The 21,871-nt window shown below is 47.6% G+C and overlaps 1 protein-coding gene across 5 annotated transcripts in view; it reads right to left on the bottom strand.

Annotated features, from left to right (window-relative positions):
- Positions 1-21,871, bottom strand: part of LOC140425513 (sodium/hydrogen exchanger 3) — a 146,534-nt gene that overhangs the window by 18,174 nt on the left and 106,489 nt on the right. For all 5 annotated transcript variants that reach the window (XM_072509874.1, XM_072509876.1, XM_072509877.1 and 2 more), the window contains exons 2-8: positions 17,661-17,963; positions 15,715-15,875; positions 12,327-12,405; positions 9,056-9,233; positions 3,862-4,082; positions 1,738-1,937; positions 463-552 (exon numbers count right to left, since the gene is read on the bottom strand). In XM_072509874.1, the coding sequence (XP_072365975.1) occupies positions 463-552; positions 1,738-1,937; positions 3,862-4,082; positions 9,056-9,233; positions 12,327-12,405; positions 15,715-15,875; positions 17,661-17,963 (1,232 nt within the window). The remainder of the gene's footprint in view (positions 1-462; positions 553-1,737; positions 1,938-3,861; positions 4,083-9,055; positions 9,234-12,326; positions 12,406-15,714; positions 15,876-17,660; positions 17,964-21,871) is intronic.

The raw sequence follows: 21,871 nt of genomic DNA, 5'->3' as shown, positions 1-21,871 counted from the left end.
CTACAGAGCCAACCCCCCACCCAGTTCTCACCAGCAGGCCTCCCCACAAAAAGTGAGTAACATCCCGCTATGGGGTCGCCAATGGCCCCCCCCTCTTCAGGCCCTGCCACTTGGCAGTTCCAACCTGGCACTGTCCCCTGGCACCACCAACTTGCTCTGGCAATAAATTCTGGCCTTGCCTGTGACACCCATATGCAAGAATCTTTCATTATAAAAAGGACCCGCATACCAAGAATAAATTTAGCCAAGAACAAATACAGGAATCCAAAACGAATCCATGAATCCAACAAGTGAGCACAATGTGCAGATGATATCATGATTGTCCTTCTACTTCAACAGTAGCTATCACATACAGCTGCCATCACACCAGTAGTGATGTCAGTGACATGCGCCCAAATGGACCCGCGTGCATCACTGCAGTGCTTATTTATGAAGGGATTTGCCTCCGGCTGACAAACTTACTCTTCCATGGAGCTTCTCATTGAGTAAGGGCTCCTTATGTTGACTCCTCTTTACTTTCAGCCAGTTGACCAATGGTTTGATCGTCAACCCCTAAAAAATAGCACAAATCAGCTCAACATCATCAGCTAACAGAATCCATGCTTCTGATACGAATATAATGAATTCCACAGGTCAACCACAACAGAAGTCATCCATCTCCAGGGCCAGAACTTTAATTCAGAATACATCAAAATACCAAATTTTCTCTTCCCCGCTACCTTCATACAGTACAGACCAGGTAGAGTATGTTCCTCCTCTGCACACAAGAGCAGGAGGAAATAGGAGTAGGCCATATGGCCTCCTCAAGCTTGCTCACTCTGTTCAAAAAGATCATGATGGATCCTTGACCTCTTCCTGTCCAATCATCTATTAATTTAAGCTTTGAATATACTCGACAGATAAGCATCCATGGCCCTCTGCACCAGAGAATCATAACCCTCTAAAGGGCATAGAAGGAGCTTCAGCTAAAACATGACCCAGTCAACATATGGACTGTGCATATGCATTAAATCCCTTAGATATGTGTATTAAGAAAAAGGACAGATTAGGGCTGCTTGGTGGCACAATGGTTAGCACTGCTACCTCACAGCACCAGGGACTCTGGTTTGATTCTGACCTTGGGTTACTGTGTGGAGTTTGCACTTTCTCCCAGATGCTCCGGTTTACTCCCATAGTCCAAAGATGTGCCGGGTAGGTGGATTGACCATGCTAAATTGCCTGTTTAAGTGCAGAAACAGGAGGTGGAGTTACAGGGATAGGGGCAGGGAAAGCGGGCCTAGGGAGGGTGCTCTTCCAGTGGGTCAGTGCAAACTCGATGGGTCAAATGGCCTCCTCCTGCACTGTAGGGATTCTATGATTTGCATTCATATAGTGCTTTTCACAGCCTCAAGATATTATAAAAATCACTTTACAGTCAAAGTACTTCAAGTGCAGTCACAATTGCAATGTAGGAAGTGCTGCACCCATTTTGCACACAGCTGGGACTCCAACATAGTGGATATAATGACTAGAATACTGGTTCTGGTGATGTTGTTTGAGAGATACATGTTCAATAGGAGACTGAGGAGAACTCCCCTACTCTTCATCGAATATGTACCACAACAGCATTTGTACCAACCCCAAAGAGGGCAGGCGAGACATTGTTTTAACATTTCATTCGAAAGGTAAAATAGCTTTACATCGGTGTGTTGATTGATATATTGTAGAGGACGCGGCCAGCACAGCATTAATGGTTACCTGGATGATGACCGTGAAGTACACCACAATGATGGTCGTACTGACAAACAGTTTTTTCACGGGCATTTTCGGATCCAGCAACACCACCAGAGCAAAGGCCACAGCTCCTCTGAGGCCTCCGTATGACATCACCACCTGATCTATAATCTCCAACTGCACCACACGGTAGTGGTTGAGAATCCAAGTCTGAAGTACAACACCTAAAAATATTGGAAGAGTAGAAATATTTTAGTTAAAGCTCAAATCTATGAGCATTTATTTAAATGTAACCCATGCAGCACGGCATAGCTTCACAAACCTGTGAATTCCTTGAATCAAAGTCCCTCAAAAACTGAAAAGAATCTGGAGGCAAATCATTTCTGAAATATGTAACTATCCGCGTACTCTTATTTAACACAGTAAATATACTTCAGAGCTTATTTAACACAATAAATATACGTCAGAGCAAATATAACAAGTGTATGCTGCTGTGAAAAGCACATCATTAGAATAGATATTATGAGGAATTTGAGATGCCTGCCAGGAATGGGTTCCGATACTTACAGGCGAGGGATTTTGTTCAGAAGCAGGTCCCTTGGCCGGAAGCAGGCATCATCCTTTCCTCACCTGCTGCCCCAGGGACTACAGGACAAGGTGGTGTCAAAAACAGGTATGGTGGAGGGTAAAGTGTCGGAGGTTTATCAGGAATTGATGGATAGGGAGGGAGCCTCGATAGGGGTAGTGAAGCGCAAGTGGGAGGAAGAGTTGGGGACGGAGGTACAGGCTGGGGTGTGGAAGGAGGCTCGGAGGAGAGTGAATACATCCTCGCTGTGCGAGAGGCTTAGCCTTATATAGTTCAAGGTGGTCCACAGGGCAGATATGACTGGCCAGGTTGAGCAGGTTTTATGAAGGGGTGGAGGATAGCGGTGGGCGGTGCACAGGTGGGCCCACAAATCATGTCCACATGTTTTGGCCTGTCCGAAGCTTGGGGGATTCTGGCAGGGCGTTGCCGACATTATGTTGGCGGTCTTTAAGGTGAAGGTCGTCCCAATTCCAGAAGTGGTGATCTTTGGAGTGTCAGAAGATCCGGGAGTCCAGGGGGGGGCGAAAGAGGCTGATGTCTTGGCTTTTGCCTCCCTGGTAGCCCGGAGACGGATCTTATTGGAAAGGTGGGACTCAGAGCCCCTGAAGCCACAGGTGTGGGGGGGGGGGGGGGGGGCAAAAAGGAGGTAGGGTGTTGGGTATTTAGTTGGTTTGATTATTTGTAGCCCTGTTGGTTTGTTTTATTTTATGGTTGTGTTTGATGTATAAATATATAAATGCCTCAATAAAATATTTTTCAGAATAGATATTATGTCACATAGGTAGTTTAAGGGATTTAGATTTGTCTTTGTAAACATTAGAAATAAGGCAGCTTTAAGTGGGTTTAATTTAATGTTTTGGTGCCTGGCACGATTAAAACATATCGGGCACAATCTATCGGCCACGTCGCACTCTAATGAGAGTACGACATGGTCGATAGACCAAGAGAAGCCTTCCACAGGCTTCCTGACAGCCACGCAGCTTCGTGGGATCTACCAAGTCCTGCGAGGAGTCAGGATCAGGAACCCGCCCACCTTGAGCGGGACCAAGCATACTCGCATAGGTAGGCCCGAAACCTACTCAAGGCCTAATTACCAGGTAGGCCGCAGCCGTGTGCGTTCAGTACTGGTCCACACAAAGTCGACCAGGCAGAGTGGCACATGGGGGTTTCCAGGCCATCGGAGGCCCCTGGGTGGTCAGGAATAGTGCAAGTTGGCGATCAATTGTTTTTATTTTTATTTGAATTTTATGGGATGTGGGCTTCGCTGGCTAGGCCTGCATTTGTTGCCCATCTCTAGTGCGAATTCTGATTCCTCTCTCTGCAGGTGCTTCCTGACCTGAGTGTTTCCTTCAAACAGGAGCTGGGCGAACATTTACTTTAGGAAGCATCTCCTCCACATATGAGCAGAAGAAAAAAGCTGAAATTATTTTTAAAAATTTTAAAATGCAGGGAGAAACCATCTTATAACATCAAAACTGGATCCTTTACAGCTTAATCAAATACTTTTGCAGTCGCCTAGTCATCAATTGAAGTTGGTTCAACAATAGCCTTCAAGCACCCACCAATGACTCTGTAGAAGGAGATAAAGACCAGTGTGAGAAGGATAAAGGCTGTGTTCCATGTCCATATTTCTGTGTTGACAGCAGAGATTCCCAAAAACATGAAGATAATGGTCTCCGCTCCACTTGCCAGCATTTTCATCGCGTACCTGACGGTGGTGATAGACTGCTCACACAGGTTGGCCTTGACATATTTCTGACAGCAAATGCCACAGAATGTAATGCTGGTGGAAAAGAACCAAGACTGGGTAAGGATAGGAGAACTGAAGCAAAACTTCAATAACATTGCCCGTAATGAATTTCACCATTGCTGATCTTTGAAAAGTCCTTATGGAGCCCTGGAAGAAGAGTTTCCCCAAATGCAGGGGGGAAATCTAGTCCCTTGCCTAGCTACTCCTGGTGGTAATAATTTTGAGGCTGAACAGACTGCCGAAACAAGCTAACATTTTACCACGCCATGAAACAATAGATGAGTGCTTCAACATGCTACACCAGCTGTCACAAGATGACACCTGTGGCCAATTCTAGTGTCCTCACTGAAATTTCCTTTTGTCACAAAAAGAATGAGCAAGACATAGCACCTCTCAGCGACTTAGCACAGAAGAGAAGACTGCACATTTTTCTCTAGATTTAACGCATTAATAGTCATGTTCTCATAATCCATACACATTTAAAGTATGACTATTCCCATAATTTTATTAAGAATCCCCCCCTCCCCCGGTAACAAAAAGAAAGAAAGCGCACATAGCAAGACATGAACATGGTAAATCGATATGATACAGAGCTTTGTACAATGGATTCCTCCCATACAGGTCAGTTTTCCAGATCCTTCATGGATTTTCTTGCTCAAATACCCCCCCAAACAAGCCCCCCCTCCCCTCCCCCGGCGCAAGACATTCTCCCTCAACCCCCCCCTCGGGTTGCTGCTGCTGCTGACCGACCTGCATCTAACGCTCCGCGAGATAGTCTAGGAACGGTTGCCACCGCCTGTAGAACCCCTGCGCAGACCCTCTCAAGGCAAACTTTATCCGCTCCAATTTGATAAACCCTGCCATATCATTTATCCAGGCCTCCACGCTGGGGGGCTTTGCCTCTTTCCACATTAACAAGATTCTTCGCCGGGCTACTAGGGACGCAAAGGCCAGAATGCCGGCCTCTTTCGCCTCCTGCACTCCCGGCTCGTCCACTACTCCAAATAGTGCTAGGCCCCAGCTTGGCTTGACCCGGACTTTCACCACCTTAGATACTGTTCCCGCCACTCCCCTCCAGAACCCCTCCAGTGCCGGGCATGACCAAAACATATGGACATGGCTTGCCGGACTTCCTGAGCACCTCCCACATCTGTCCTCTACCCCAAAAAACCTACTCAGCCTCGCCCCCGTCATGTGTGCTCTATGAACCACCTTAAATTGTGCCAGGCTTAGCCTGGCACATGAAGAAGAGGAATTAACCCTACTTAGGGCATCAGCCCACAGCCTCTCCTCAATCTCCTCCCCCAGCTCCTCCTCCCATTTACCCTTCAGCTCCTCTACCAACGCCTCCCCCTCTTCTTTCATCTCCTGGTATATCGCTGACACCTTGCCCTCTCCGACCCATGCACCCGAGATCACCCTGTCTTGAATCTCCTTTGCCGGGAGCAACGGGAATTCCCTCACCTGTCGCCTCACAAATGCCCTCACCTGCATGTATCCGAAAGCAATTCCCGGGGGTAGCCCAAACCTCTCCTCCAGTGCCCCTAGGCTCGCAAACGACCCATCAATGAACAGGTCCCCCATTCTTCTAATCCCTGCTCGATGCCAGCTCTGAAATCCTCCCTGGGACAAACCGATGGTTACCCCTGATCGGGGACCACACCGAGGCTCCCATTGCACCCCTGTGCCGTCTCCAGTGGCCCCAGATCTTTAGCGTTGCCACCACCACCGGACTCGTGGTGTACCTTGTCGGCGAGAGCAGCAGCGGTGCCGTCACCAGCGTCCCCAGGCTGGTTTCCTTGCAGGACGCCATCTCCAACCTCTTCCATGCCTCCCCTTCTCCCTCCATCACCTACTTACGGATCATCGCCACATTTGCTGCCCAGTAGTAGCCACCCAGGTTCGGCAACGCCAACCCTCCTCTGTCCCTACTGCGCTCCAGAAACTCTCTCCTTACCCTCGGGGTCTTATTCGCCCACACAAAACCCATAATACTCCTGCCTACCCTCTTAAAAAAGGCCTTGGTGATTACAATTGGAAGGCACTGAAACACAAAAAGAAACCTCGGGAGGACCACCATTTTGACCGACTGCACTCTACCCGCTAGCGAGAGCGGCAACATGTCCCATCGTTTGAAGTCCTCCTCCATCTGCTCCACCAGCCTCGTCAGATTAAGTTTATGTAGGGCCCCCCCAACTCCTAGCTATTTGGATCCACAAGTACCGAAAGCTCCATTCCGCCCTCCTCAGCGGTAGATCGTCTATCCCCCTTTCCTGGTCTCCTGACTGTACTACAAAAAAGCTCACTCTTCCCTACATTAAGCTTGTAGCCCGAAAAATCCCCAAACTCCCTTAGAGTCTGCATGACCTCCACCATCCCCTCCACTGGATCCGCCACATACAGCAACAGGTCGTCTGCATAAAGCGACACTCTATGCTCCTCTCCCCCTCGGACCACCCCCCTCCATTTCCTAGACACCCTTAATGACATGGCCAAGGGTTCAATTGCTAATGCAAACAACAGGGGGGACAGGGGGCACCCCTGCCTCGTCCCACGATACAGCCGAAAATACTCCAACCTCCGTCGATTCGTAACCACACTCGCCACCGGGGCTCTATATAGGAGCCTAACCCAGCTAATAAACCCTCCCCCGAACCCAAATCTCCGCAGCACCTCCCAGAGGTAATCCCACTCTACTCGGTCAAAGGCCTTCTCCGCGTCCATAGCCGCCACTATCTCCGCCTCTCCCTCCACCGATGACATCATTATCACGTTTAGGAGCCGATGCACATTGGTGTTTAGCTGCCTGCCATTTACAAATCCCGTCTGGTCCTCGTGAATCACCCCCGGGACACAGACCTCGATCCTCGTAGCCAGCACTTTTGCCAGCAACTTAGCATCCACGTGGAGGAGAGAGATCGGCCTGTATGACCCACATTGCAGTGGGTCCTTGTCCCACTTCAGGATCAAAGAGATCGTCGCCTCAGACATTGTCGGGGGCAGGGTCCCTCCCTCCCTTGCCTCATTAAAAGTCCTCACTAGCAACGGGGTTAACAGGTCTACATACTTCCTATAGAACTCGACCGGGAACCCATCCTGTCCAGAGGCCTTCCCTGCCTGCATACTCCCCAGACCTTTTATCAGCTCCTCCAACCCAATTGGCGCCCCCAAACCAGCCACCTCCTGCTCCTCCACCCTCAGGAACCTCAGTTGGTCCAAGAATCATCGCATCCCCTCTTCCCCCGCTGGGGGCTGGGATCTGTACAGCTCCTCATAGAAGGCCTTGAATGCCTCATTTACTTTCGTCGCACTCTGCACTGCAGCTCCCCTTCCATCCTTGACTCCACCTATCTCCCTCGCTGCCATCCTCTTACGGAGCTGGTGTGCCAGCATCCGGCTCGCCTTCTTCCCACACTCGTACGTCGCCCCCTGCGCTTTCCTCCACTGCCTCTGCCTTCCCTGTTGTCAACAGGTCGAACTCCATCTGGAGATGCCGCCTTTCCCCAAGTAGTCCCTCTTCAGAGGCCTCTGCGTATCTCCTGTCCACTCTTAAAATCTCCCCCACTAACCTCTCCCTTTCCATGCCCTATATCTTCTCCCTATGAGCCCTGATGGAGATTAGCTCTCCCCTAATCACCGCCTTCAGCGCCTCCCATACCATCCCCACCTATACCTCCCCGTTGGCCTCCAAGTACCTCTCAATGCACCCCCTCACCCTCCCACACACCGCCTCATCTGCCAGCAGTCCCACATCCAACCGCCACAACGGGCGTTGGTCCCTCTCCTCTCCCAACTCCAGTTCCACCCAGTGCGGGGCGTGATCTGAAATGGCTATGGCCGAATACTCCGTTCCCTCCACTTTCGGGATCAGCGCCCTGCCCAGAACAAAAAATCTATCCGGGAGTAGGCTTTGTGCACGTGGGAGAAAAAAGAAAATTCCCTGGCCTGCAGCCTGGCAAACCTCCACGGATCCACTCCCCCCATCTGGTCCATAAACCCCCCCAGCACCTTGGCCGCAGCCGGCCTCTTTCCGGTCCTAGATCTGGAGCGATCCAGTGCTGGGTCCAGCACCGTATTAAAATCCCCACCCATTATCAAGCTTCCTACCTGCAGGTCCGGAATGCGCCCCAACATACGCTTCATGAATCCAGCATCGTCCCAGTTCGGGGCGTATACATTTACGAATACCACCCACGTCCCCTGCAACTTACCGCTCACCATCACATATCGACCTCCATTGTCCATTACGATATTCTTGGCCTCAAACGACACCCGCTTCCCCACCAATATTGCCACCCCTCTGTTCTTCACATCCAGCCCAGAATGGAATACCTGTCCTACCCATCCCTTTCTTAACCTGACGTGATCCACCACCTTCAAATGTGTCTCCTGGAGCATGACCACGTCTGCCTTCAGTCCCTTTAAGTGCGCGAACACCCGGGCCCTCTTTACCGGCCCATTCAGGCCCCTCGCATTCCACGTCATCAGCCGGATTGGGGGGCCTCTAGAGAGCCCGAAAGTCCGTGATCTCGGGAGCTGCCGAATCGTGCAGCTTAGCTCCGCATCGCCGCAACTGGAAGTCCTAATTGACCAATTGACCAATCTTGGCACATGGATGAACATTAGCACAAAGCAACAGAGGCAAACCCAATCTTGTCCTTCTGCATCATCCAAACTAGCTGTATTTTTACCAAGGGCCAATGTGTAGCAATTAGCCACTGCAAACTCCACAGGGGCCCAGCGATGGTCGATTGTAGCCGCCATACTCTAACCAGTTGAGATCCATTAACGGTGATGTGAGATTTGAACCTAGCCATCTTCATGCTTCAGCTTTACTGACTAAGTCAGTAGGAGAGCTCACCCTTCTCTTTCCTTTGGTGTGTGTCCCCCAGGCCACTTCAGATTCACAGCTCAAGGTGCATGCCGGTGCCTTTTCTGCTGCTGACTACAGGCAGGAGAGAACACACAGTGAACATCAAACAGTTTAAAAAAAAAAAAATACTCACGCTAATATAGCGGAAAGGGAAAGCATCTCTGCGGTGAGGTAGGACAAGTATGAAATGATAAAGACAAATCCAGGTTCGATCACCCTCACATGCTTGGTGAATCTGGTTATCAGGGACAATATGAATGCAAAGATGATGCCAACAGCAGTTCCACCCAAACTTACAACAAAGAAAGAAACTAGAGAAAGAAAAAAAAACGTCAATCAGATGTCAATTTATTATTTTTTTTAATTAAAAAATGGTAGTAAATAAACTACAATACTGCATAGCAATGAGCAGATATCCAAAAGCTTGGTCAGATGAATTTAAAAAATGAAGTCAACGGACTATAAATGCTGAATAGCAATAGCAATTTCATTATAATGCAGTAAAATGCTCCCAAGGAGGGTTATAAAACGTAATTTTGCACCAATCACCAAGGGAGATATTAGGGCAGATATCCACAAGCTTGATTAGATACCTAAACGAGGAGGGAAGAAAGGAAGAGGGACCTGGGGAGGAAATGCCACTGGTAAATGCGCAGCAGAGCAGTTAAAATCAGGAGGGGGGAAATCACAAGAGGCTAGAATTGGAGTGATGTTGCATCTCAAGTGGATTTAGAACTGGACGAGGTTAGAGATAATAAGGGGTGAAGCCATTAGAAAACAAGAGGTAGTGAGAATTTTAATACAGAGACATTGCTCAACAGGGAGCTCATGCAAGGTCCATGACCACAGGGCACTTGGGTGAATGGGACTTGATACAAACTAGGATATGGGGAGAAGAAGTTTAGACAAGGTTATTTTTGCAGAGGGTGGAAGCGGGAAGGCCAGCCAGGAGTGTACAGCAGCAGTCAAATCAAAAAGTAACACAAAGGAATGCTTAAATGTTTGAGCAGGTGAGCTGAGGCAGTTGGGGGATGTTGCAGAGGTGGAAATAGATGGTGTGGATGGGTGGTTGGAAGATCATTTCAAGGTCAAATGTGACACCAGTGTTGCAAAGTGCCTGATTCAGCCGTTGGAAATTACCAGGGAGAAGGATGGAGGTGGTGGATAAGGAAGAGAAAGTTTTTGGAGAGCACCAAGGACAAGGGTCTCAGTGTTTCAAATTTAATTTCAAGAGCGTCAGCCATAGCTCGGTGTAGTCTCCAAAGTTAGGAGATTATTTTATTTATTTATTTTAAAAATAAATTTAGAGTACCCAATTCATGTTTTCCAATTGCGGGGCAATTTAGTGTGGCCAATCCACCAACCTGCACATCTTTTGGGTTGTGGGGGTGAAACCCACGCAAACACGGGGAGAATGTGCAAACTCCACACGGACAGTGACCCAGAACCGGGATCGAACCTGGGACCAAGACGCTGTGAGGCAGCATTGCTAACCACAGCACCACCGTGCTGCCCAGGAGATTATTAATTGGTTAGTTTTACGAAGACATAGATGCTTGGAAACCTTTCAAAATGGTGGATGGGATCCAGGCATCCTGGCCCATTTCTGGTAGATCCCAATTTCACCAGGGGAAAGGTGGTGAGATGTGAGCACACGAATGCAAGTTGCAGTTTGGCTATGCTATTTTTTTTAATTTTTTTATAAAGTGCACAGGACAAGCAGATCTGATTGTTCTGTCCCAGTAACAGCCTTAACTTAGTGTTCCGTGTCTTTAAACACCCTGCTCTTTAAATATTTGGAAAAAAGCTGCATGCCTGAGTCTGAGCTTGAAAAATTACTGTTCTAGCAGTTTCAATAGATGTTTGCTGACATAACCACATGTGCCATCATCACAGCATTATTACTGATCATTATCCGAGTGGGGGACTAAGTTCATAATTTGATTGATAGCTCTAAAATGTGATCACAAATGATCAACTGTCTTTGATATGGGGTTTTTGAATACAAATGTGTTTTTATAAAGGGATTAATTACAGATTGGATTTAAATATATTTCGTGGGTTTAACAAAGTGTTTTTTTACTACAAAGGGAGCCTCTAATGAATACTGTAATAACCTGTACAGAACACATGGGGCTGGGTTGATGGTTTTCCCCTGTAACTCAAGGAGTAGGAGTTCCCCCGCTAATGCAGGACTACCATGTGTACATTGGCCAGATAGGAACCGAGCAACAGAGAGGGGACCTGGTGAAGTCTAACCGGGCCCCTGTATAATAGTACGCATTATAAATAAACGTCTTCAAGCTACTCGTCTGACTCCCTTCGCCTTTATTAAAACTACTTTAGAACTTCATTTTATTTCAGCTCAAATGGCTACAGAGATCTGCACATGGTGGATTGGTGGATATCAGGTGCATTGACATGGAGGGTGTAAGGAAGATCAGTAGGGGTGTTAGCTTCTGGCTTCTGTTGAGTAAAGAGTCAAGAGTTCCGCTCCTTTCCCAAACACCTTTATTTTCCTTCAACACATTCCATACAAAACTCTTATCACCACCACAAGCGCCACCTGCAACCCCTTTACATATCAGTGTCAATTATTGGATACTTAACATCAATTTGACATGTAATTGGAATGCCTCTTAACCCATTCCTAACCGGGGGGGGGGGGGGGGGGGAAGAGAGAGAGAGAGAGAGAGAGAGAGAGAGAGAGAGAGAGAGAGAGAGAGAGAGAGAGAGAGAGAGAGAGAGACATAGGTTGGCATAAATTGGCATTTAATTGGCATAGGGATTAGAAGGGGGGCATGGAAGGCTACAGGGTCTAATATTGAGCAACACAACAGGGACATACTCAAAAACCCCCTCACAGCGCAGGGCTTTTAACAACCCCCCCTGAGCGCCACCTCCAATGGGGTGTTGGGGGATGGGGGGGGGGGGGGGGTGAGTTATGGGTGTCAGTGGGCCCATATCCTGCAACTGCTGCCCCCGTCCATCCAGGAACAAAAATTCCCATTATTTAAAGCAACCTTTCCAAAAGGTGCCTGTGCCAACGAGATCATTTCCCCTCTCAAGCTACCTACCTCACAGGTGAAAGTCCATGAGGTTTCCTTCCTAACAAAGGACATGAAAGCTCAGTTGGCTAGATGCCTAGTGGTTCAGAGTTATACCAACAACGTTACTTTGATTCTTGCACTGGCTGAGGCTGACTTGGGATCAGCCCTGAGAATGGACGGCATAGACAGATCCCCACTGACAAATAAAACTGCCCAATAACACAGCACAGGATTAAGCATCAATAGATAACAAGCCAAGGATCTGCCTTTCGGAAGAACACGCATGAAAGGACATTAGGTGGGCCGGTTGAGATTGTGTGACTGGATCCTTTATGCTTGGTAGTGCTCTCATACCTATGCCCTTGAAATAGTCCAGGCCTTCAACATTTTCTGGTCCAACTTCAACAAATGACTTAAAGACATTGTACAGCACCTAAAAATTAGGGGGAAAAAAAATGAGGTCAAATCGGATTGCACTAGAAGATATTTTTTTATAGAATCTTCCTGCTCTGATGCAAAAAAAAAAACCCTGGATTCAGACATCTTAATTTCCAAAATAGGTTTTCACAATATCTTAGTATGGACAGAGATGCTCATCTGCACAAGTGGCACCAGCTGACATATTTGCACCGCTCACATGACCTGCCGCATCAGCTTTCTGGAAGAGGAGTGCGCAGTTCAGCAACATTAAATTCATCTGGGAAACTTTTATTCCTCATTAGACGGTCAGGATCAACAAGCCCCAGTACAGCACTGGAGAAACCTCATCTGGGCATGTTGCTGCACTATAGCGAGAGAGTTGCATTGTCGGAAGTGCCAATTTTTAGGTGAAATGTTACGATGAAGATCCGTTCTGCCAGTTTCCACTGGCTTACGCAGACATAACGGATCCCACGGCACTCCGATAAAGAGCAAGAGGAATGTTCTACCCTCTGACCTGGTTAACAGTCTCAGCCAGTGTCACCTTTTCTGAGTACCCAATTCATTTTTTCCAATTAAGGGGCAGTTTAGCTTGGTCAATCCACCTACCCTGCACATCTTTGGGTTGTGGGGGCGAAACCCACGCAGACACAGGGAGAATGTCTGTGCCAACCCCACACGGACAGTGACCCAGAGGCGGGATCGAAGCTGGGACTTTGGCGCCGTGAGGCAGCAGTGCTAAGCACTGTTCCACCATGCTGAGTCCAGTGTCACCTTTTCAATAGGTCATGTTGCTCACATCACTTCAGATCAGGAGTACTTTGCTGATTTTAAGGGCTTTTACAAAGCTCTTCTGTTGCGAAAGGAGCTATAAAAATGGAAGTCGGTTTTCTCTTTTTTCCAGACTCGTATGTACATGAATTGGCTGCTACAATTGCTGTCGTACAAGAACTGTGCTCCAAAAATAGACTTGGGAAGCACTTTAGGATTCAATGATAAAATTCTGAACAATTTTCAGGGTTGGGCAGATGAAGGACGGTCTATTCAGCTGAAAAGCATTCCTAACAATTGCCATAGTGTCATTACAGCACAAGAGGGAGGGCATTTATCCCAGAGTCCATGCTGGCTCGCTGTAGAACAATCCAGCCATTCCCCTGCTCCAACGGCTGGGAGGTTCATTTCCTTCAAGCGTTTCTTCCAATTTCCTTTTAAAAATCAATAATTTCCTCTTCCGCCACTCTCATGGGCAGGGTTTCAAGTCATTTCCACTCACTATGTGGAAAAAGATCCTCACATCCACTCTGCATCTCTTGCTTAAAACCTTAAATCTGTCTCTCCTAGTCCCAATAGTTGCCTATCTTACTTAAACCAGTCTTAAATCCTGTACACCTTCATCAAATCCCCCCCTCCCTATCCTTTGTTCAAAAGAAGCCTAGCTTCTCTCACCTGGTAGCCAACCCTCCTTACCTTTGTCGCTGTAAAAGCTCAGGAGAGGTCCGAGAAGGTAAGTTAAATAGGATTTATAAACCAACGTAAGTAAAGGCTGCAACGCAGGCTCACAGTTCTAAATTCCCAACCAGGTCTACCAGCTTCACGCCGGTCCCAGTCCGGGCCGGCTTTCATAATAAGGCTAAATTTTACTAGCCTGCACCCACTAGCAGGGAGCTTGTATCCCACGGAGAGATCAATTGAGTAGTAACACTTGAGAGGGCTGGATTCTTCCACCCTGCCCATCGCAAGAACGCCACTGGCCCCATGTGGTGGTTGTTGCTGGGCATTCCATGGTTAGGTTTAATGCTGGGTTACGAAGAGCATCAGGAATCTTGGGTGGGATTCTCCGGTCGCCGAAATTGGGTTCGGCGATCAGCCGGAGAATAGTTCCCAACCAAAATCGGGAGCGGTGCCGCTTTCGCGATGCTCCACCCCTTCCAAAGTGGCATACTCAGAATACGCCGCGCGACATATCGACGGCCTCTGGACATTGCCTGAGGCCCATCCCCAATGCTCCGCCCTCAACCGGCCAAGTTCCCGAAGGCATTGGTCGAGTGTGGGCTCAGCCGTCAGGAATTTGGCGTGGCGGCTGCGGACTCAGTCCAGCACCACAACGGTCGGGGGAGGGCCGATCCGCGGGCAGGGGTGACTTTACCAGAGACTGGAAGCACCATTGGGGGGTGGTAGGGGGGGCGTGCGAGCGGGCCAAAGGGAGGGCACTATTTTGCAGGCCGGGTCCGCGAGCGGCTGGCACCACGTTGCACGGCGTGGCCGCTGCAGACCGCCGCCGTGCGCATGTGCAGCCACGGACCCGTCAATTCTCCAGGCCGGATCGGCAGCTGGAACCGGCTGCTCTACGCTGCCGGCATGCTAGCCACCAGCTACCCGGAGGAACGGTGGCCGTGATGCGCCCAATTTTCGGGGGTAAAACGCCACCATTCCCACACTGGCATAAGGACATAGCCTCACAATCGGAGAATCCAGCCCCCTAAGTTCAGTTTTCAAAATATGTGGGAACGAGCAGAAATCCAGCCACAGAAACATTTGATTGTCTCAAAATATGCCACTGGTTCACAAATGTCTTTTGGGGAACCAAACCAGCCATCCCCAGGCCAGTAAAGGACACTAGCCCCAGGCCAATGGTTTGGGTTGCCAAACTCCAGGAACTGAAGATCAATCCCCAGAGCACTGTTGTGTGCGATCCCAGAGAAAGATCATCTGGACATTAAAGCAGATTGGTTTTTTGCCATTTTCTTCGACAGATATTACTCTTTGCCAGATATGGGTGAGGGGTGGCAATGACAGTCAAGCATCATCCAATTCGGCAATGAGTCGTTTTGCTTTCCAATTGATGTAGGAAGGCAGTATGTCATGAGGGTGGAGATGTTGGACGACTAACGGCAAGTGTGTGGGGGTAAGTCGTGATGAAACCTCCAGGAACATTTGATCACAGTTGGCAACCTGATTGACTCTTACAACAAGTACTTCATCAGCTGCAGAGCACTTCAGGGGATCTGGAGGTTGTGAAAAGCGTTGTATAAATGCAACTCATTTTTTCTAGAGCCTAGTGCGAAACCACTCAGCTGTATAAAATTGCTGCACGAAAGAAAAATGCCGCATGGGCCACAGCATTTCAAAAAGTTGGTCCAGAATCTCCTCAGGATAACGAGCCTTGCCAATGGTCAGCACATCTGGGGGAAAAAAAGCCTTTTGACCTTGCCAGAAATATTTGGGGAAATATCTCACCATCAAAATTACAAATAGGTGCCAGGGAAAATCACCAGATTACAGGCAAAGAGCGGCCAGGGAGTTAAAACGTCACTGAACTTACCACAGTGACGGCATCATTAAGCAGAGATTCCCCAAACACAATAATGAACAACATTTCATTCACGTGGACCTCTTCAAACACGGCCAGCACAGCCACCGGGTCAACTGCTGCGATCAGACTTCCAAACAGAAGAAATTCCAACAAGCCAGCATCGAGATTTCCTGCAAAGTTGAAACCACCAGGAATGTTACCTTCCAGTTGCAACTAGGGAACGAGCAACATCTTGCATTTGGTATAGCACCTTTAATGACATAACACATTCCAACACGCTTCACAGGAAAATTGGGCAGTCAACAATTGGCAAATTACACAAGCAGTATCAGGATAGGTTAGCCAACTCTTTCAGAGTAGCTATGAGGGTAAAAGAGGCAGAGTCATCTGAAGTGAACGGTTTAACATTTTTTCGGATGGTTCCCAGCCCAATTGTCCAGGGGAAGTTAGCCCTTCTGGACAAATGCTGGGTAAACCCTTTCCTGGGAGCATCCAAGAGGGATTTCCTCATGCATTATCCCCCCCCCCCCAAAATGTAATGCTTGGAAAGCCAGGAAGTAATAGCCCAATATGTTTTACAGATAGTCAGATGAACGTTAAATAAGGCCAGGACAAAGAAGACATTTGCTCTTCTGGAAAATGGTGCCATGGAATTGTTGATGTGCACCAAAAACAGGGCCACAGTTTAACATTTGACACTAAAGATGACAACTAGGACAGTGTAGCAATTCTTCAAATGGGCTGAAATCTCTGGATTGGATGCCAAAACCCTCTGACGCCAAAATTCCTGTTCACTACCAGAGACCAGCTGGCAACTGAAGCCAAGGACAGCGTTAGTAATTCGCAAACAGACTCCACGTTTCAATTACCTCAAGGCAAAATGAATCAATATTCACATTTGCTGCAATCTTAAACAGGAACACAATATTGCCTCATCTGCACATTACACAATTGCTCACTCAGGTGTGTCCAGGCTCGGGTTTAACAAAGATTCATAGCTGAAACATTATAACCTCTTGATTCAAGTGGTGTCAGCAGTAACAGTCTCTGCTCGGAGTCAGAAGCCCTTGGTTTGAAATGTCATTCCAGAGGTCTGAATACATAAATCGCAGCTGATATCCCTGTGCATTACTGAGGAAGTGCTGTACTGTCCGAGATGCCATATTTCAGCGTAAACTTAAAACTGAGGCTGCGATTGCCCTCATCAGGCGTACTTAAAAGATTCCATGGCAATATTCTCCTTTAGCCTGACCAGTATTTATTCTTTATCCAACATTACTAGAGCATATTATCTGGTCATTATCATCACATTGTTGTTTTGAGTCCTTGCTGTGTGCAAATTGGCCGTCACGTTTCCTACAGCAAAGCAGTGACTATTCAAAGAGTATTTAATTGGGTATAAAATGCTTTAGAATGTCCTGAGATAATGTAAGGTACTTTATTTTGTACAACCTGTAATTTACACAACCTGCCTAGAAAAGGGAACAATGCCGCAATTTAGCTACTTGTAACATCTCGGAATAGATCATTTTGCTTCCCCAAATGAAGAAACAGATCAGACTTGGCGAGAAAGTAGACATTAGAATTATCACACTCCTAGGCAATTTGCCATCCTAAATGCAACACAAAGCATCCACCTCGATCTTGAAAATACTGAACAAGTTTGTAAGCTTTTGAAGCATAGGTTTCCATGATCCTTTGCGTGGAAAACGTGCTCTTCCCGGGTGTGTCCTGAATCAGCAGTACTGGTGCAACTAGACTCGATGCCAAGTGTTCAGCCTCAATAGCAAACACTCGAGTTATGCAGAAACATGTCCCTGCAGCCAGTTAGAAACCAGCCATGACAAAACCACGTTGGTATGAAGTGCCTGGGGATACCATTAGAGTCCGGAGAGCAAAGACCACAACTTTTATTTTACCCTGGTCACACTTCAGTTGCAGGAGATATTGCTTACCCATAATTTTCGTCTTGGAGACGCCATAGAGGGAGAGACCAGTGGTTGCAGCATTCCAAATTGTCCCAATGACAGCGTACATTAGAATCGTCCCAAGGTTCCCGAAGAAGTGGCGGTTGGGCATGAAGTACCCAGCGTCCAGTACAATAGGCGGCAGGAGGTAGAAGAAGAAGACAGTCGGCGTCAAGGTGAAGGAGGCGGTGTGATCAGCGGCCCAGACAATCCCTCCCAGGATGAGGCCCAGAACAATAAGCAAGGCACTTTCTGGTACCACAGTGGTGACTTTTTCAGACAGATGGAAAACTGAAGAAAACAAAAGAAAAGAATAAATCAATAACTCAGATTATCGTGGAAATTACTCGAGCGTTACATGATATAAAACAAATGGACAACCCCACTTATCCAGCTATACGAGGGCTGGAGATTGTCACTTATTCATTCATTGGTCAATCCGTCCTTCATTTAAAGTTCCCTTGATCTCAGCAATAGAGGTACACACCAGGCATGATATACCCTATTACCATAAAGCATTACATAGATACATAGAAGATAGGAGCAGGAGGTGGTCTTTTGGCCCTTCGAGCCTGCTCCGCCATTCATCACGATCATGGCTGATCATCCAACTCAATAGCCTAAACCTGCTTTCTCCCCATAGCCTTTGATCGCATTCTCCCCAAGTGCTATATCCAGCCGCCTCTTGAATACTTCAAAGTTTTAGCATCAACTACTTCCTGTGGTAATGAATTCCACAGGCTCACCACTCGTGTGAAGAAATGTTTCCTTATCTCTGTCCGAAATGGTTTACCCTGAATCCTTAGGCTGTGACCCCTGGTTCTGGCCACACCTATCATTGGTAGCATCTTCCCTGCATCTACCCGGTCTAGTCCTGTTAGAATTTTATAAGTCTCCATGAGATCCTCCCTCATTCTTCCTAACTCCAGTGAGAACAATCCCAACCTAGTCAGTCTCTCATTATTTATAATAAATATGAATTAATTTTTAAAAAAACTTGATTTTAAAAAGCAAATCAGTATAGATTTGGAGTATCAGCATAAGCGGCAAGTCTAGTTTTTTTTTAATATATTAATCAGGTTCGGATGGTATGATAAATAGTGTTACATGATTTGAACTTTTTTAAATTTTTCCAATCAAGGGGCAATTTAGCCTGGTCACCCCATCTACCCTGCACATCTTTGGGTTGTGGGGGTGACCCCCACGCAGACACAGGGAGAATGCAAACTCCACACAGACATTGACCCGGGGGTGAGGTCGAACCCGGGTCCTCGGCTCAAGTGAGGCTGCAGTGCTAACCACTGCGCCACCCTACATGGTTTGAACTCGAACTGAACCCATGCACTTCAATGAAATAGTCCTTAAAAAAAAATCAGTGATGATACAAATAGAATGGAATTAAATACAATTCAAAATTATGCTTTTATTTTTTGTTTGAAAGCATTAATATTGTTTATATTTCCACAATGGTGTGGAGTTATATCTCCACACTGATGCTGAAATTACTCAACTGTACAGACTCCCTTGATAATAGACCAAGAATTGAGAACACAAGATGCACACTTGCAATAAGTTTTGAGTCAGTTTTGCAATCGGTGCATCCCAATCAAACCAACAGCAGCCCACATCTAGTCAAATGTGCCCAGCATATTTGTATTTGAACAGGAATCTTACCACTCTTCCCTCTGTACAACTTTTACAGATGTCATTAATGAAACGAAAAAGGTATTTATTAATAAGAGTTGTTCAGTAGCCTCATGGCTGCAGCTTGCTTCCTACATGTCTCCTACCAAAGAGAGGCCTCCATCCCCTGGGATGATTACTCACTCTGCATCCCAGTTGGTCCTCCAAGCCAACTAAAAGGAAAAGAGAAGGGCGATATTCCTCCTCATCGACATACTCAGGAGTCCAAGAAATCACAATTGCTTTTCTGTGCTCCTCTGGGAGCAGGCACCAAGCCACTGGACAAGTTTTCTCTCATCTATAATTAATCAAGCATCTCAAAAGGAATAAAAATATTTCTGTGATCACATGTCCCCAGTGGGAATCTTTCTTACTTTTAAAAGTTCCATTTTTCTTTTAGTTTTTCTAAATTTAGATAATCCAATCCCCCCCCCCCCCCCCCCCCCCCCCAAATTAAGGGGCAATTTAGCATTGCCAATTCACCTAGCCTGAACACATTTTTGGGTTGTGGGGATGAGGCCCACGTAGACACGGAGAATGTGCAAACTCCACACGGACAGTGACCCGGGGCCGGGATCGAACCCAGGTCCTCGACGTGAGGCAGCAGCGCTAACCACTGAGCCACTGTGCCACCCTCTTTTAAGTTTCATTTTTCAAGTAGTTTTATTTGTAAAAAAAAAAAAAAAAAGTACCAAACATCCCTTAAGAGCAGTACCTGCATGGACACAGAAAGGGGGACATTCATTTTGGTGAAATAAATTATACAGCAGAGACAAAAGGCATTCTATAACTCAACAAAGGGTAGCAGCTGTACCACAGAGCAGGTCAACAAATTAATATTTTATCCAAAAGGAGTCGAGCATTCTTTTCTCAGTTTTCTTAGAGCATAAAATTCAATTGAAGACTGATTAAATTAGGACTAAATTGTATAAGTTCTAAAAGACTTACACCTATACAGCACCTTTCACAACAGGCGCTGGGCATCCCAAGGAATTTTACAAGCCAATTAAGTCCTTCTGTAGAAACAATCACCAAACTATCCTGCATTTGTGACTATATCATCAGGAATAGCTCCCACATTAACGGACTGAACTGGGAATTCATAACGGTCCACAATTAACTTTTCGGGTCAGCACAGTGGTCAGCACTGCTGCCTCACAGCGCCAGGGACCCAGGTTAGATTCTGGCTTTGGGCGACTGTGGGGAATTATCACGTTCTGCTGGTGTCTGCGTGGGTTTCCTCCGGGTGCTTCGGTTTCTTCCCACAGTCCAAAGTTGTGCAGGTTAAGTGGAGTTACGAGGTTGGGGCGCAGGAGTGGGTCTAGTGCTGTTTCAGAGGATGGGTGCAGACTCAAATGGGTCAAATGGTCTCCTTTTGCACTGTCGGGATTCTATTCAAGAAAACAAAAACAGAAAATCACACGGGCTTGTGCATCATAATTTAAGAGTGTAATATAACTCTGCTGCTAAAGGAATTTATTTGGTCTATACACGTCTTCCCAGCAACCAACACTTCCTCAGCTATAAAATGCTATTGTAGTGACCTGAAGTTGTGAAATGCATTATACAAAATGCAAGTTGCTTCTCTGTTCACACAACATTTTGAATGTCCAAAGCACTTGGGCTGAACCCTGATCAGAGCGGTCTTAAGATGGGACCCTTAGAGCTACTACATCCTTTTGCAAGGGTACGCGCAGATATACCCCTACGCTTCAGAAGGACCCCTCCACACTTTCGGCGCGATACTCCAGAAGGATTTCGAAGTGTGGTAGGAGCGGGAACTGTCGCGACCTTCCCGGTATTCGGCCCAGCGAGGCCGGCATCGCTATCCATCATTAATTGGTCCACTTAACAAGGCCCCATGGGCTTCTCGCCGCAAATGAAAACTCAGCAGCTGATTCGCCGGGACCGCACTCGCCAGCCTCCCGCTAACAAGATCGAGCAGCACTTAAGCTGCACTTGCTCAGCCAACCCCAGCCAGCTCGCAATAATGGCGCCCAGGAGACGGGCCCCAAGATTCAAGGATGCCGATCTAGGGAGGATCCTAGACGCAGTGGAGGTCAGGAGATGTTCTGTTCCCCCGAAGGGTCCCTGAGGGTCAGCCACAGGGCAGCCAGTGCTGCCTGGGACGAGGTGGCAACAGCAGTGAGCGCCGGGAATGTGACCAAGAGGACTGGCCTCCAGTGCCGGAAAAAGGGCACGAGTGAGTAGACACCAACAGCCCCCCCCCCCCCCCTCCCCGACCCCCCTCTCCCTTCAACCCCACACCCCTCCAACCCCACACCCCTCCTTCTCCCTTTAAACCCCCCCCCCCCACCCCCACCCCTCTCCCTTCAACCTTCACAGCCATCCCCCCTCCCCCAACCATGAACCACACGTGTGGCTAACAATGCCCTCTGTCTTCTCAGGAAAAGCTCTCGCACAATCGCCAGGAGAGGGCCCAGATTGGCAGTGGGGTACCAGACTTGAGAATCCTCACCTCTTCCGAGGAATGGGACCTGGAGGCGACCTGCGTG

Source organism: Scyliorhinus torazame, chromosome 6, assembly GCF_047496885.1.
Source record: "Scyliorhinus torazame isolate Kashiwa2021f chromosome 6, sScyTor2.1, whole genome shotgun sequence".
Classification (NCBI taxonomy): domain Eukaryota; kingdom Metazoa; phylum Chordata; class Chondrichthyes; order Carcharhiniformes; family Scyliorhinidae; genus Scyliorhinus; species Scyliorhinus torazame.
Note: the sequence above shows the minus strand (reverse complement) of the source record. Positions and strands in the feature narration are given on the sequence as shown.